Genomic DNA, 16,157 nt, shown 5'->3' with positions numbered 1-16,157 from the left:
CCGCAAGCTGCTCAGAGCTACACTGCGGAGGCTAAAGGGATTTCTTGGTTTCCCTCATCAAACTCATCAAATACACAATCCAACAACTCGAAAACCCTCTTGTGGACAAGTTGTGACCTGCACATTCACCACGCTATGAGATAATAACGGAATGTTACGAGACAGAGTTGTTTTAGAGGTAAATTCATGCAAAACCACTGATGCACGTTTCCGTCTGGGGCAGTTTTTCGACAACTAGTCTCTGCATTTTACCTCAAAAACAACTCTGTCTCGCAACGTTCCGTTATTATCTCATAGCGTGGTGAATGTGCAGGTCACAACTTGATTTGATGAGTTTGATGGGGGAAATAAAGAAATCCCATTAGCCTCCGTAGCGTAGCTCTGAGCAGCTCGCGGCTCAATTTGCCAAAATGTTGAACTATCCCTTTAAGTTTCTCAAAGTAAAATGACTTAATAACTGAACCAGTTCACCAGCTTACTGTATATGTGTCAAGATGAAAGCTTGGAGATATACACACTGCATTATATAGCCCCTCATTCAAAATACACACATTTACATATTGTGATATAATAGCTCAGTGAGTTATAATCAAAAGACACTGATTATATAATGACATACTTTTACAAGCATTTAATAGTGATTACAGTCATTAGTGGTACTGTGATGATGGCTGGATGTAAACAACCGAACTGCACTGAAGTGACTGAAAACACCTACTAATGATCAGAGTTTCTAATAACAGAGTTTGTAATTGTGCTCCACATCCTCACCTCTCCTCTTCTAACCCCCCCCCCCCCCCCAGACCCTCTGAGCATGGACAGCCTCCAGTCACTGTCCTCAGACTCAGCCACCCTGGCCATGCAGCAAGCCATGCTGGGAGCCGACGACTCCATGGACGGCACCGAGGAGGAGGACGAGGAGGAGGAGGAGGAAGAGGAGGAAGGGATGGAGGAGGAGGACGAGGAGGAGGACGGGGAGGAGGAGAATGACAGGGGGAGGCAAAGGAGAGATCTGAGCATGGAGCACAGAGAGGAACTGGAGTAACGCAACAGAGGGGGGAGGAGGAGAAACGGAGATATGAACTTTAATCACAGTTTGTCCACTTCAGTTCGGCTCCATTCAAACTCAAACTATAGACGGCTCGGACATCAAGTGACTCATGAGAGCATTTAAGGGCATATTAGGCTTTCTCCACCGTCACCAGAGACTCTCCTGCGGAGCCTAATCACACACACAAATACACACACACACACACAACGACTATCATGATCATGATCATAGAGAATTCATATTAGTTTAATGATGAATATGTGTTGATCCATTTTACAACAGTATGTCCTCATGCAGTGAGCTCCAGACATTTGGATAGTAGCACTTTTTTTTTTTTTTTGACAAAATCACAGCTCCTGTTATTTCTGGGGAAAATGGCACAGAAACTGAAAGGTTGAATAGATTACTGTCAGTTTTAAATTGAAGACACTTTCACCCATTTTACTGTCAGTGTTGAAAAAAAGAAGAGGAGGTGATGACATTTTGAGTCTGTTTTGAATCGAAGGTACAGTGAAACTGAGGACGTCGGAGAGGAGAAGCAGCTGCACACGCATCAAAAAAATCTTTGCACGGTGATAATTGCTGACTGAATGTGTAAACAACTACTTAACTGAATGTAACCTGTCACAAATGTTTTGGCAGCATGGAGATAGTTGCAAAAAAAAAAAAAGAAAAGGGCTGCAACTGTTAATTTTAAATATGACTGAAGGTATGAAAAATTGGCTGTCAACTATTGAACTTTGCAGTTCACGTGTCATTTAACCTCCTAAAATAAAAGTGACGCACAAAAAGGGGGAGAAAAAAAAAGTGTCATGCTGTGCAAATATCAGCATCCACTGCTGGGACCTGGTTTGCGCCTTTAAACTGACTCATACGTTCTCAGGTTGAGCGACACTCTCATACGACGTGTTTCTTCCTCATAAGTGAAACATTTCACTCACTGCTGCAGCGAATCTCTTTCCAGCATGACTTTTGAAAACAAACTTTATTTTATTTTTCTTCTACCATGAGCAAAAGTTTAAAAAAATTCAAAAAAAAAAAAAAAAAAAAGTCAGAAAAAAAAAATCCTGTAGTAAAACCAGTGTATACTGATTGCACATTATAGTATGTATATTGGATTTTTCATATGTTTGCATTCTGGTGTTGAAGGTTTGCATATTTATTCTGTTTTATTTTTGAAAGAACTACATGACAATGACAGCTTGTAGGTTTTTTGGCTGTTGAAATAACCAGTGGCCGTGCACATACTTGACTTCAGCTCATCTACTCATAGAATTGCTTGGTGTATTTTTTTTGTGACCCTCGGGTGATTCTGTCACAAAACGAAGAGCATGACGAGCCCCCGCCTGTTGCCGCAGACCGTCCTCGCTCACATCTCAGCACCCAGGAGAGATCACACTCACACAAACACACGCATACAAAGATGGCCGCCGACTTTGGAATCCCTGACCTGACGGAGCTGGTGTCATTTACTGACAAACTTTTTCAAGAGAAAGCAGACAATTTTGAGGAAAACGAGAAAGAGAGACGGGGGAGGAGAAAAAAAAGGAACACAAACAGAAAAAAAAAACTCAGCAGTGACATCTCTTTCAATTTTATGTGAAGGATTTTGAAGAAACTGTGAAACAATTTCAGCTGTTTTGTACTAAAAATAACACACACCAATGGAGTCACTCGTTTCTAATGTGAACACATCTAGAAAAAGGAAAAAAAAAACATGTTATATTGAATGTTCTGATTGTTCATTGTGAAGTATGTTGCTCATTAATATTCTTTTTTCTTGATTGCTTTTTTTTTTAATGGATCTTACAGGACAAGTGACAGACGATAGGAAATATTTCTATTTCATTTGTACACTTTGTTGTCATAATCTATTGTGTTTCAATAGACCAATTTTAATAATTAAACATATAAAGGTACCGATTCTGACTTGGTTATCTGAAAATCCTGCGTGTGTTTAGAGTGAAAGCAAACACCCGGGGCCATGAATCCACAAAGAGCAAGTAGGCAGTTTAACACAGACACACATACACTGAGCCAGGATCTCAACAGACACTTACGAACCCTCTCAGGGCCCTGCTGTATTGTAACACGTTCCCAGATTACAGAGTTAACAGTCTAAATATTGGTTTAACATCCCACATTTTCCTGTCACATGGCGCAGTCTCCCACCCACTGGTTATCGCTCGATCCTGTGATTTCACTCGCTGGAAGACGCCCACCCAAACGCTCTCCCACCTTTCCATCCGACTTACCACAAAGGAACCCGACAGAGCTTTTTGACCGTCGGGGGTTTCAACTTTTCAAAATGTGGATGCTGCTCCCTCAGAATAAATGTTAATCACTGTTGTGGGTGTTTTTTTTACTGAACAAGCCGCATTGTATTGTTTTCACACGGCTTGTACGCTTGTATGTAATTGCATCCTTGCATTGTTTTCTCTCCCAGTCCTCCCCTTCTTAAAAAAAGGTCAAACTTAAACTGCAGAAACACTTATTAAATATCTTTTATCATGTACTTTTTGCTACTTCTCTCCTGCTTCAGCCACTGTTTTTTTTTCCTCTCTTAGGAGGAATTTGAATACAAGTGGCCATGCAGGGCCTCAAAATAACAGATTAAGTGGAGGTTGTTAGACCTTAGAGGGAAATCGCCCATGTTAGAGAAATGGACTAAATTTGGAGGAGACTACGGACACAGCATTTCTTCTGTTTCCACGCAGCAGCTCAGCCCGGCCCCATCAGCTGGAAAGGCAGCGGGTTAAAATGTAAATGTAATAATCCGTCCCATACAGTAGCCACGGTGGGCGTTTTAATTTATCATGAGGTGACATTAGCTACAGCAGGAGGACCGGCCATGAATCATTTACCATTGTATTTGTGTGTTAATACACAGTCAGGTTGTTTCCGTGTGCTGTGATTCACTTCAGGAGTTCGGTGGAGTTCAAGGATCAGTGAATGCATGTACTTTATAATCCAAGGATAGTCTGCAACAGCGATTCTTTGCATATCAGTATGTGAAAATATGACATGATAAATGATGGTGACCCTTCTTTTTTATAGGTTACACACCCTGAAAAGATCAGCATGTCACTCACAGACATCATCACGGAGAGGAAGAAGAAAAAAAATACTTAAATGTGATCGGTGTGATGATGCCAGTGCAGAGAGCATTCAGATACAGTAAGCCTTCAAACTCATGTCTGCACCGTTCTCAATTCATCTTCCTGAAGATTCATATTTCATCATCTCACTGGTACCGGACACAACATGGCATCACCACTGCAGCTCCTCCTTTTGTTTTCTGAACAGTGCTGTTTTCAGTCTGAATGTCACACAGTGGTTTCATTAGTATTATCTTCATTAAAGGGATAGTTCAACATTTTGGCAAATTGGCCCATTACCATAATCACTATAGTTTTAGGAGTAGAGTTTGTTACCTTTATTTGTCGGTGCAAGCTATTTTGAGAATGGCAGAGCAGAGCCGCCAGCGGTTTCTCTCATCAAACTCATCAAATACACAATCCAACAACTCCAAAACGCTCTGGTGGACAAGTTGTGGCCTGTACATTCAACACTGACACAAACAATTAAAGGCAACGAACCTACTCCTAAAACTATAGGGATCATGGCAATGGGCCAATTTGCCAAAATGTTGAACTATCCCTTTAATATATAAATTAGTCTCTAAATTTGGCCAGATAATATAAATTGTAATTGACTCAGGAGGTAGAGTTCACTACCTGGTAGGGCGGTAGTGTCCCTGGGCAAGACACTGAAACCACAATTGTCCTCCGATGTGTCAAAAGCCTGTCTGCAAAGAGAGCTGTATGAATGTGTGTGAAAGGTGGAATGTGACGAAACTGGGTAAGCACTTTGAGTGGTCTGAGTGACTAGAAAAGCGCTATATAAGTTCAAATCCATTTACCATTTACAATTGCGGATTACACAGTATCATGGTTATAAACTAATTTTGAAGGCTAAAGACAGATTATATAGCAGGTCAAGGTCAAGTTGTGAGCATTCACCACCATGAGATAATAACAGAACCTTACGAGACAGAGTTGTTTTCGAGGCAAATGCAGAGACTGCTTACCGAAAAACTGCGCCCAACAGGAACGCGCATCAGCGGTTTTGCATGAATTCACCTCGAAAACAACTCTGTCTGGTAACGTTCCGTTATTATCTCATAGCGTGGTGAATGTGCAGGTCACAGTTGGAGTTGTTGGATTGTGTATTTGATGAGTTGGATGAGGGAAACCAAGAAATCCCATGAGCCTCTGTAGCGTAGCTCTGAGCAGCTCACGGCTCTGTTCCGCCGTTCTAAAAACAGCTTGCACCGACAATTAAAGATAATGAACCTACTCCTAAAACTATAGGGATGATGCCAATTTGCCAAAATGTTGAACTAGCTTTAACACTGTTCAAATCCTTAGGCCACAGAAAAACACACACAACCTTAAAACCAGCCATTAGGACTTCTGTGGCTTCTTGTGGCACATGGGTGATATTTAGTATCACATGATGTTCAATAACATCAACAGATGCTAACTGGAGCCAAGAGTTATCTTGCATTACTTTGTTGTGAGGCCTGGTTTACATCAGCAGCTGCTGATTGTGAACAGCAAATATCAGTCAATGATCTCAGGAGACTTGGGATTATATAGTTGATTTGCATGAAGCTGAGAGGGTCACACAGTCATCTCAAAGAGCTTAGATCGTAATCAGTCCAGACAAACTGTAAACACAGATTTAGTTCGATTACCACTCTCCACAGAAGTGGGCGTCAGTTGAACGCGGAATGATTTGGTGACCTCAGACCAACAGCTTAAGGCTTGAAGGAATCGTTGGAGCTGAACAGTGGTTCATAAGGTCCACGGTCATGGAGTGTGGTGTCCACACCATGGAGGGAGGGCGGAGGTTTGCTTCATGTGAGGAAACTAAAACCATGTGGAGGAGGCCAGTACTGTTCATCGTGATTGAAAACAACAGATGATGTAGATGTTGTAGATGTTGTACCCTCTGGCCCATTACCCTCCAGCAACCCCTCCCAAAGATGTTTTGCACAGTGATGGTGCTTGTTCCTCTGGGTGTGAGGGAGAGCAGCTCATTTCTGCATAACCACCAGAGATTGTTGGCTGTGAAAGTGTAAACAAGATATTTTTATGACTGAATAAAATGTGGTTTGTTGAATTATACATCTCGATATAAAAAAAAACACAAGTAACACACAAAATAACCTGCAGATATATTGTAGTTCTATATGTCTACAATACATTGGATCCATGTACTGTAAATGTGAAATGTGAAACTTTCAAAACAGTGTTCTTAAAATGTCCCTCCCATTCAGCTCTGTATGTCAGATCGATTCAGTCAAACGTTATTTTCTCTACTTCTACAGAAACATGCAGTGCAGTACAGTATTTAGCAGCAGCTCTGGGGCTGGACTGAGGTAAAAAATAGTCTCAGAATGACAGAGGCTGAAAAAGCCACTGGCGATGGTTGACTTGTTTGAAGTGGGCCACAGCCACCGTGCTTCACAGCAGCCTCCATACACCAGAGAAAACACACATCTATACACACACACCCAAAGACTGCATGGCCTACTGTTGGGTACTGGAGGTCTGGTGCAGCCGGTGCCATCTGGGCGACTACATGATCCCAGATGTCCTCCCTGTAATTAGAGCCATGCAGGCTCAGCTTGGCCTGGTCCAGCCCAGATCCAACCTCTCATTTACCCAGGTCCTCCCTGAATACTTAAGGAGCTTTCCAATTCTGAGCAGGCCTTCACAAGACCTCCTTGGATCTGGAACATATTGAATAAAAACTGTCACTATAGAGGAAGCTGGAAGAGTTAAGGTAAGGTGGTTGGCTTCCATGATATCTGCGGTGTTTACCTGGAATAACAAGATTACGAATTTCATGTGAACTGCAACAGCACATCGCCACTCTAAGAGGGTTTCTTTTATTACTGTGGAGATTTGTATGCACTTGTGCTTCATTATACCACATGTTGTGAAGACTGACAGGGAAGATAAGATAGGGAAAAGGGGAGCGTTGACATGTGACAAAGGTCACACAAGTCAGATTTGTACTCGCAGCTCAGAGCGCACCGTATCTTCTCTTTCTACTTGACTGTGTCAAAAAATAAACCTTTTTCTCCCCCCCCTTATCACCGGGGGTATAGGTGTTCAAAATGTCCATCGCCCAGGCAGCGGCCAAGGCCATGCTATCTGATGCCCTGCTGCAGGACGCCCCCGGGATAAACCGGATCACCCACCTGGAGCTGGAGCTTCCTCTGGACAAGGTCATCAAATTTGTGTCTGTTGGCCTTCCACTGCTGCTGGTGTGCATGGCGTTCGCCCGTGAGATCTCCCTGGGTGAGCAACTTTCTGTCTCCATCCTTTAAAAAAATAAAAAATGTTTGGACCTTTGTTTTGTTTTCCATTTTGCTGTTGCCCCTAATTACACCCTGTATTCATGAGCGCTTGTTTTTTATTCCATGCTTGTCTTTTGGCTTTGTGGTTTGCTCTGCGTTTCAGCGACACTGTTCTGCAGTGTCCTCTGTGTAGTAATTGTGTATCGTTTGTCCTTGAAATGCTCACCGTTTACTCGCTAAACTGCATTTAATTTAACTTGTGATGAGGGGGAGGGGGGTATCATACATACTAATGTAAACATACTTATCATTCCAGAGATCAGTGGCAGCCGATTTAAAGTTAACTCTAATGTCTGAAAAGTTTCTATGCATCAAAGAAAAAGAAAAAAAAAACGTAGGAGAAGGTAAAAGTGGAGAGTGGGCCGTTGGGCCTAATGTGTTTTTATTGAAAGTCCTGACAAGTATGCATATATCTCAACTCTTTCACAGCAGGTTTTTTTTTTATCTTTGCACTCAGAAACATCTCATCCCTTACAATTCCAACTTGAGGAAACTAATTATTAGGAGCAATAACAATGAGAGCCATAATTACACGGCACTTTGCTCGACAAATTTAGGCTGCTGCGAAGCAAGAGGAGGAAAACACTTAAACAGCACCTATCATAAAAGGAAGGAAGGCTGACTGTCGGTTCCATTAACAATGCGTCACAACTACAACTCTGAACAGAATATAGCAATAATGATATGACAACACAAAAATCACAATGACGCTCGGAGCCCCCATTCGGTCCATTATTGACTCTTTTGCTGTTTATTTTACCGTGGAACATGGAGAAAATGACATGTTTCTGTGCCCACAGCCTGTTGCACGCATTACAAGTGACAGGCGAAAGGATACGTGGCAAGTCCTCAGCACAAACCTGCTGCTAAGGAGGCAGATTCCCTTGACTTTAAACTAAACATCATCTCTCCAGAGCTGGTCTGCAATCAGCCTTATGCTCCTGATGCTAATTGCCATGGTGGCGGGGTGGGGTGGTGGGATGATTGAGAGCAGCGTTCACTAACGCTGGCAACGCTGTAATTACAAGGCGAAGTTCCTCTGTGGCGGCTCCCCCTCTATTTCAGTCAAATGAGAGGATATGTTGATTAACCAGAGAGGGAGGGGTGATGATGGGATGGTGGGGTGGGGTGGGGGGGGTGGGGGGCAGAACATGACATGGTGCCGAGTGGCTCGACTGATGGATCTTGGCTGCCTATCTGCCGGGTTGTCAGTTTCACAACAGTGCTTGATTGCGCTGCTGTCTGGAGTCTGGTTTACTTGCACCTGGACTCTCAGCCAAGAATTCTTGTACAAAAAAGCAGAAATGTGAGGATGATCTGCCAGCGTTAACTGGGGAGTGGGAGGAAGAGATAGGAGCAGCGGCATAAATTTAGGCACCCCCTTCGCTCTGCCAAATGGCTCACAGGGGTTGGGAGCTAAAAGGAGGAAGGGAGGGCGATTTTACAAGATTTCATGAGAAGGCATGTGCTGTCGTTTTTTATTTAGGGTGACATGTTAACGCATGCGCCCACACATGTTCTCGCAGGCCAACTGGAAAAATAGATCCCCATGGTGCAGGCTGCACCAGAACATACGGCGGTGTCGGTTATTATTACAACTACAGCAGTCATCACAACTTCGACCAGAGCAAGTACCACTGGAGCTCCTGTTGTTATAACTTACAATAGTAATTACAGAGGCCCTAAAATATAAAAAGAAAAGAAAAGCAGGACACCATTCACTGACATTATTTTTCTCCAGGCTCATCTGGTGACCCACAAATCACATGACATGTTGTCACCAGTGAAAGCATGAATGGTTCCAGCGTGCTGCCTCAGGAGGCTGGTGAAGACTCGACAGCTTTGGGTACAGAGAGCATCATGGACAGCTTTTCAAAAACAATTTATACCATAACACTTAATGTCATTGACTGGCTGCCAGTAATGGGTGATGATGAACCATCACTGCTCTCTCCCTCTGTACACCATCTGTCCTCACCATGTTGGACTATAAGTAAAAACCTATGTTTATCTCAGGACCAGATTTCAATGTATATGCATGTGCATCAGGCATTAGTGAGGGACGATGACACATCTTTCTTCAAAAGATAGATGAGCTTAACTCTTTCCTTTCAACTATACTTAGTTATTGGATGGCGTCAGACCCTTCATGGAAAACCATGGTTTTATAGCAATCTGAGCTAAGCCTTGAACAGCACACTAAAACTTGTACAGTCTGGCTTTTATCAGCTTAGAAACATTTCAAAGATTCAATCTTTTTTTTTTTTTTTATCTTTTAAAGACACTGAAACGGTTTTACATGCTTTTATTTCACCATGACTGCATTACCTTAACAAGTCTTTTTACTTGTCTTAATCAGAAGTCCTTGGATAGGCTCCAGCTGTGCAGAACTCTGCTGCCAGGCTTTTAGCTAGGACTAAGAAACATGAACATATGCCTGTCTTAGCTTCCCTACACTGGCTACCTGTATGTTTTGATTTTAAGATTTTATTGATTACTTTTAAAGCAAAGGCAAAGGTCTTTAAGCTGTCCCTGGGGCCCAATGACAAAGGGGGAAAAAGCGTTCCAAGTTCGGGCCCCAAGGCTCTGGAACAACCTGCCAGAGGACATTAGGTCAGCTATCAGTGTGATGTTTTTAATCTATCCTTAAAACTAAGTTTTATCTGAGAATTTCCCCTGATTTTATTTGATTTAACTTAAAGGAGCATTATCGCAAACACAGCAGTAATAGCATAAAATAAGCTGAAATATGCAAAAGATAGGTCGGGGGGAGCCATAACTAAATTTACAAAAAAATAGCCAACAGTGTAGTGTCCGCGGGGCAAATGCAGAATTCGTCTTTTGTTATGATACAACCCGGTCTGGCACTTGCTGCGTTCGATTGCACTTGGAACTCGCAAACCCGACCTCCTTAAGAGACAAACGAGGCTGCTCTCTCTCTCTGACAGCTGCCCACTTGTTTATATCTGATATGCTCCGCCTGGCTCCATCTAGTGGCCGAATTAAGAATTTGCGATAATGCTCCTTTAAAGGGACAACGAGGAGTTTTGGAAAAGCGAAGCGTTTTCACACTACATTTATGAGCCTCCGCGCGCACCGTAGAATTCTTTGACCGGCGCAAGACAGACTCATGTTTTCATTCATCAATAATTAAAGTCAGATGTTCGAAGAGGTTCAGTTACCGTCGTAGTTTCAACCATAAACGGCGATTCAGCTGCGTTATTCTCATAACTCGCCACGAAACCGAAAGTAAGGAAACGCTGGTCGGCTCGACCAGCATTTCCGCCACCACTAATAATAACAAAATAACGATAGAGACAAAACGATATATTTATCGAAAATGGGCCCATTAACAAGTGTGGGTAGCGGAGATTCATCCACATTAACGTGAGACTTTTTTATAACCGAATAGAAACTCCTCGTTGTCTCTTTAATTGTATTGGTTGTCATTTTATTGGTTGTCACTTTGTAAAATTTGTTAGGTGCTATATAAATACATTTTATTTTAGATTATTATTATAACTTAGCTTTGCAATAGTAACACATAACATGACTAGCATGACTATCGACTAGCATGACTATCACTGCAGTCACACTGCACAGATGCAAATAGGCTGTTTATGCTGTTGAGTGAAGCACTGGAAACACACTGTTGACAACTTAATTTAGAAACCACTAAAAAACTGTAGTTATAACTGCCATTAAAAAAATAACTACCCTATATTACAGCAATATGAGACGAGTTAATGTTGCCTTCACAGCAAACCTCTGTATCCATAGGAAACATTTTCAGACATGTATTAAATTTTAACCTCAGCTTCTATAATTATGTGTGAGGTTTTATTATCAGTATGTTAAAAAAGAAAAAAAAAGAAAATGCTGTTGATTAATTACACATGCACGGCTATAGGATAATTGGACCAGTACCAGTCGCCTATAATAAGGCAAAGGAAATTCTGTCCTGACAGTAAATTAGTTGCAGCATGTTTCGGGGCAGATGTGGAGGCTGCTTGTAAAAAATAGAAGCTCCATGTTTCTCTTGTAAGGCTGTGTTGTAGGTCGGGCACACCCTTTGGTGTGTTCCCTCCCGAGCTCTATGTTTAAGGGTGGAGAACTCTTGGGAAATGACAGACGGGTGCAGAGCATGGATTCAAGTGGTCAGACTATATGTGGTAATATCAAGGTGAACTAAATATAAGGTGGAGGAGGAGGCCAGTTTTGGAAAGGAGCCACCCAGGGTTTTTTAAATGCCAGACTGCCATTTGGAAATGTATGATTTCCCCAGTGAAAATCTGTAGCACTGAAAAGAAAAGGGCATGCAGAAGCCCACATGTACGTGTCTGGTTGTGGACCTCCACTACTGAGCATAGTGTGTATGTGTTTGAGAGTGTCTGCGTGCATGTGTGTATATGTATGAGAGATATCAAGAGCTTAGAGACTGCTTACAGGCAAATTGATAAAACGGGATCAAAGGAGGCTGCAGGAACCATTTCCCTGTATGAGCAGATAATGTTACAGATCAACATTTGTTTATTCTGCAGGGCCTCAGATCAGCTGTTTCCCTCCCAGCAATTTCACTATGAAGCAGGCCAGCTACGTAGACACGTACTGCTGGGACTCTCTCATGCATCACGAGTTTGACAGCGATGGGAACTTTGAGGAGCGCTCTCTCTGGGTTCATAAAGTAAGTTGCCAGATTCTGATCGAGTTTCTTGACCTGCCACGCTCACCTGGAGATCCTGACAGACAGGCTACTGAAACATTTCACTTTATCTTATTGTAATCTTTAGGACTTGAGTTGAAAATGTCAGCATAACCCTTTGGTAGGAGTACTTGATTTCCTGTTAAACCCTTGGCGAGGCATTCTAAAATAGTACAGTTGACATTCAAGGCCTAATTATAAGAAAGAAAGTTGTTCTAAGTGGTACCAGTGTATATTTGACTCGTCTGCTTCTCTGTCTTTTACCTTTTCTTCCACTCCATCTGTACTTCCCCTCTTGACCACTTTTCTCTCTCTCATCGTCCGTCCAGATGTTTCCTTACTCCCTCCTGGCCATGGCGGTGCTCATGTACCTGCCGGCTCTGATCTGGCGCCAGCTCGTGATGCCGTCGCTGGGCTCGGACCTTCTCTTCATAATCGACGAACTGGACAAGTCATACAACCGTTCGATACGACTCGCCCAGAGCATTCTGGATATGCGCCAGACCACCAAGAACCCCCTCACATTTCAGGCGGAGCTGCAGAGGTGAGACCCGCAACTCTAGGTACACGAACACCCGCTGCTCCATCTGCCTGTTTCAGATCTAAAAGAAAAACGCTACATATAGCCTATTGCAGTTTTCTTGTGATCTCCATGTGTGCTGATTTGCCTCCAGACAAGAATAAGGCTTGTTGAATTAAACTTTTAATGATTCCTGTAGAGAAATTGGGTCACTGCAGCAGCAAATAGCAACAATCCACCATCGAGAAATATTGCCCAAACGTTACGGAAATGATCTAAAGCTCTCAGTTTGAATCACTTGATAAACTAGGGAACTTCTATTCTGGAAAGTGAGGAGTAATGTTTTCCCCTCACTCAATAGTCTCTGTTGATGTACCCATAAGCAAGGATTTATGATCCAAAAGTTTCAGCGGACGATTTGTTGTAAGTGCTGTGGTAGGCAGCTCCCAGTGGCTAAAAGTAGAAGGCTGTGGTCGGGTGTTGGGAGGCTCCCAGCTGGAAATGTGTAGCTGCATGAACATGAGGGAGAACACTGTACTGAGTTTCTTCTCCTTGTCCGATCGCAGGGCCAAGAAGAAGCGCTACTTTGAGTACCCTCTGCTGGAGAGATACATGCAGTGCAAACAGAGCTCCTACTTCCTCGTCAGCATGCTTTTCTTGCGTGGCTTCCTCCTCCTGACCTTCATGACCGCCGCCTGCCTCTACCTGGCCTACTTCCACATGTCGGCGTTCCTGCAGGACGAGTTCAGCTGCTTCGTCCGCACGGGCATGCTGCGCGATCAGAGCTGGGTTCCCGAGCTGGTTCAGTGCAAAATGATCGGTCAGCTGGTCTTTCAGGTGATCAGCGTGGCCAACGGCGCCATCTACGTCCTGCTGGCTCCCATCGTTCTCTTCAGCCTGATTCGACTCTTCGTCTGGGACACCACCTTCATCTCCGTCTACGAGGTCCTCCCGGCTCTGGACCTCCTGAACCGCCGCAGGCTGGGCTGCCCGCTCAACGACCTCAACGTCCTCCTGCTCTTCCTGCGCGCCAATGTGGCGCACCTGAAGTCCTACGGGAACGTGAGGGCGTTGTGCTCGCTGGCGCCGCCCCAAGTGGGCAACGCCACGGCGGGCCAAGGCTTGAACGCGATGCTGACCCAGGAGGAGATGGAGGAGCGGGAAGAGGCTGCGATGGAGCTGGCGGAGGAGGTGGAGGAGGCCAAAGAGGAAGGGAAGCTCAACTTGGTGGACATCATGACCATTCTGGGAGCGGCGCAAGGGAGAGTGGTCAACTGCAGCGAGAAGAGGCCGCTGGTGGAGCAGAATATGAGTCTGGGTACCGTAACATTTATCTACACACTCAAACGCTTCCTATTAGTTGCTATTTTTGTCTTCATCATTTGGGATGTACAGAAAATTATTAAGTGACCTCCACTGCCCCCGCCCAAGTACAAGTATCTTCTCCCTGCTCCCTTCCAGTGAAAGAAATGTTGTGATGATATTGTCAGATTTTGGAATTGCCTTGGTTGGAATAAATAAAAAGAAAGAAAGAAAATGCAGTATCTGCATTTTTTCAAAAATAATTTTTTTGACCAATCAAAAGTATGGCATATTCTCTTCAATCTGGTAGAATTTGATATTGGTACTACTAAAATTTCCAGAGTTATTGTGCTTTTTATTTTGCTGTCCATCCAAAAAAGCACTGTGAAACAAGGCAAAGTACAGTATCTGCAAGGAGTAACTGTACTCCCTACATTCTAAATTTTACTCTATAATTCCATTGGAGTAAAACCAAGGCAAAGTGCCGTATCTGTAGCTAATACCAAGCCAAAGTGCAGTATCTGCACCAAAACCAAGGCAAAAGTGCAGTAGGCCTATCTACCATAAAACGGTCAAAATTGGTCACAAAGACAAACTACAAAATGCATCCAATTCAGTCCACCTTTTCTAATCAATTATAGACTTGGTAGTTATTCATAATTTGATGCTTAAACCTGACAATGAAAAACACAAAAAGCTGTTTTTCTCAGTTTGGCATTTTTACAGATACTGCACTTTGCCTTTGTAGGGCAGTCCAGACTACAGCTACAGGCTCGGACAAAGAATAAAAAGTGTGCATTTTGAATGATTTCATATTGAAGTGGACAATTTGAGAAACTGTAGACCGTGGATCCTCATCAAAACTGTAAAAGTGTTTCACTGTATTGTCTCCATCTGTGTTGGTTTCGCTCTTTCTGTCTGAAATCAATTTGGACTCACCTATTTCTAAAAAAAAAGAGTCAAATCACTGGCTAATGTAGAAGAGATAGATTTGTGGTACTTTCAAGCCCTAACTGCCCTCTCTGTCTCTTCACAGAGCCAAACCACCAGGGGTACCATGAGTTGAAGGAGACAGCACCATTTAGTCATTACTAGGCCACCTATGGACTGAATCAGAGTGATAACAATGGGGGGGTGGGGACACTCTCTACAGTAGATTTTCAAGAGTACTGTACTCGTTAAAAACACTGTGGATACCAATCATTGGTCTATGCAGTGTGAAGACAAAAAAGAAAGAAAAAAAAGAGCCTCTTTTAGAATTAAAGGGCAAATTGTTCTGGCTGTAAATGTCTATGGATCTGGATTTGTCAGGTTTTTCAACAGCTATGCATCTGTGGCTGCCACAGACCTTCCTTCTGTCTCTCAGTCTGGTCCCATTTATTTTTAATAGGCGGCAGCATACACATCGACATAGATGTTCCAATCACATGTGCTATAAACTATATATGTGATCTCTGTTTGTGAGAAATAGAAGTTTATACTGTGTGTCATCATTCGAGAGACAGAAAAAAAAGTATTCAGTGGCAACTATGGATTCCAATGTGAGTAACTTTCTGTAACTTTTTTAACATGAGTGAATATTGTAATTTATGTACTCACTTAATTTTTTTTTGCTTCCTTGTATTGTCATTTACTTTATCAGTAAATAAGATGAAATTTGTCTGTGTGAGAATTCTGATTTTTTTCTTCTTTATGTCAGTTTAAATAAATCAAGTTGGTATAATTTCAGGTGTTTCAGTCTCAGTTTCTGCGATTTCTGCTTGATATGCATGTATGATTTTATTTTTAGCTGTCCTTTTTAAGGGCAACAGAGAGCCACTTGTCATTTCAGTGCTTGTATTTTTAGTACATGTAATTACAGAGCTGAGTGGGCTGAGCACTGTGTCTGCACTGAAATGTCAGATGCTCATCTACAAAAAGGTAGACATACATAAAGAACACTGTTGTTGAGGCCACGGCTAATGACTTTAAGAGGCTTGATTTTAACAGATGGCTGTGTACTGTTTCCATGATTGTATGACTTGGCAGCACTGTATATTTACAGGCATGTAGAATGAGGCGCAGGGTGTGTGTGGGGGAAGCAGCTGTGGAAATTACAGTATTTCCATGGTGGCTGTGATGGCCCTGTATCACTTGTGTCCAAGTGCTT

The 16,157-nt window shown here is 42.8% G+C and overlaps 2 protein-coding genes across 6 annotated transcripts in view; both read left to right on the top strand.

The window, feature by feature from the left end:
* LOC146974971 (homeobox protein PKNOX2-like) overlaps positions 1-2,586 on the top strand; it is a 104,943-nt gene extending 102,357 nt beyond the window's left edge. For 2 of the 3 annotated variants that reach the window (XM_085798703.1, XM_085798702.1), the window contains exon 12: positions 804-2,586. In XM_085798703.1, coding sequence (XP_085654829.1) covers positions 804-1,045 — 242 coding nt within the window. In that variant the 3' untranslated portion in view covers positions 1,046-2,586. The remainder of the gene's footprint in view (positions 1-803) is intronic. The other variant, XM_085798704.1, reaches the window with a different exon arrangement.
* A 4,043-nt stretch (positions 2,587-6,629) lies between these two features.
* Positions 6,630-15,686, top strand: LOC146974970 (pannexin-3-like). 3 transcript variants are annotated; one of them, XM_085798707.1, is made up of 5 exons: positions 6,630-6,912; positions 7,233-7,425; positions 12,026-12,168; positions 12,516-12,730; positions 13,273-14,116. In XM_085798707.1, exons 2-5 carry the CDS (start codon positions 7,242-7,244, stop codon positions 14,114-14,116), a joined length of 1,386 nt encoding a protein of 461 aa, XP_085654833.1. In that variant the 5' UTR covers positions 6,630-6,912; positions 7,233-7,241. The 3 variants fall into 3 exon arrangements, with proteins under 3 accessions (XP_085654833.1, XP_085654834.1, XP_085654832.1); XM_085798708.1 differs by lacking the exon at positions 6,630-6,912 and adding an exon at positions 15,045-15,686 and having other exon boundaries at positions 7,219-7,425; positions 13,273-14,024; XM_085798706.1 differs by lacking the exon at positions 6,630-6,912 and having other exon boundaries at positions 7,219-7,425.
* The last annotated feature ends 471 nt before the right edge of the window (positions 15,687-16,157 follow it).

This window comes from Trachurus japonicus, chromosome 14 (assembly GCF_045865225.1).
Source record: "Trachurus japonicus isolate A0001 chromosome 14, Traja_1.0".
NCBI classification, from domain to species: domain Eukaryota; kingdom Metazoa; phylum Chordata; class Actinopteri; order Carangiformes; family Carangidae; genus Trachurus; species Trachurus japonicus.
Note: the sequence above shows the minus strand (reverse complement) of the source record. Positions and strands in the feature narration are given on the sequence as shown.

Bases quoted from the DNA above. Each gene is read 5' to 3' on its own strand.
- LOC146974970 (XM_085798707.1), top strand. From the start codon at position 7,242: ATGTCCATCGCCCAGGCAGCGGCCAAGGCCATGCTATCTGATGCCCTG. The intron at 12,169-12,515 runs GTAAGTTGCCAG...TCGTCCGTCCAG, and splicing joins GCTCTCTCTGGGTTCATAAA to ATGTTTCCTTACTCCCTCCT. The intron at 12,731-13,272 runs GTGAGACCCGCA...GTCCGATCGCAG, and splicing joins TTTCAGGCGGAGCTGCAGAG to GGCCAAGAAGAAGCGCTACT.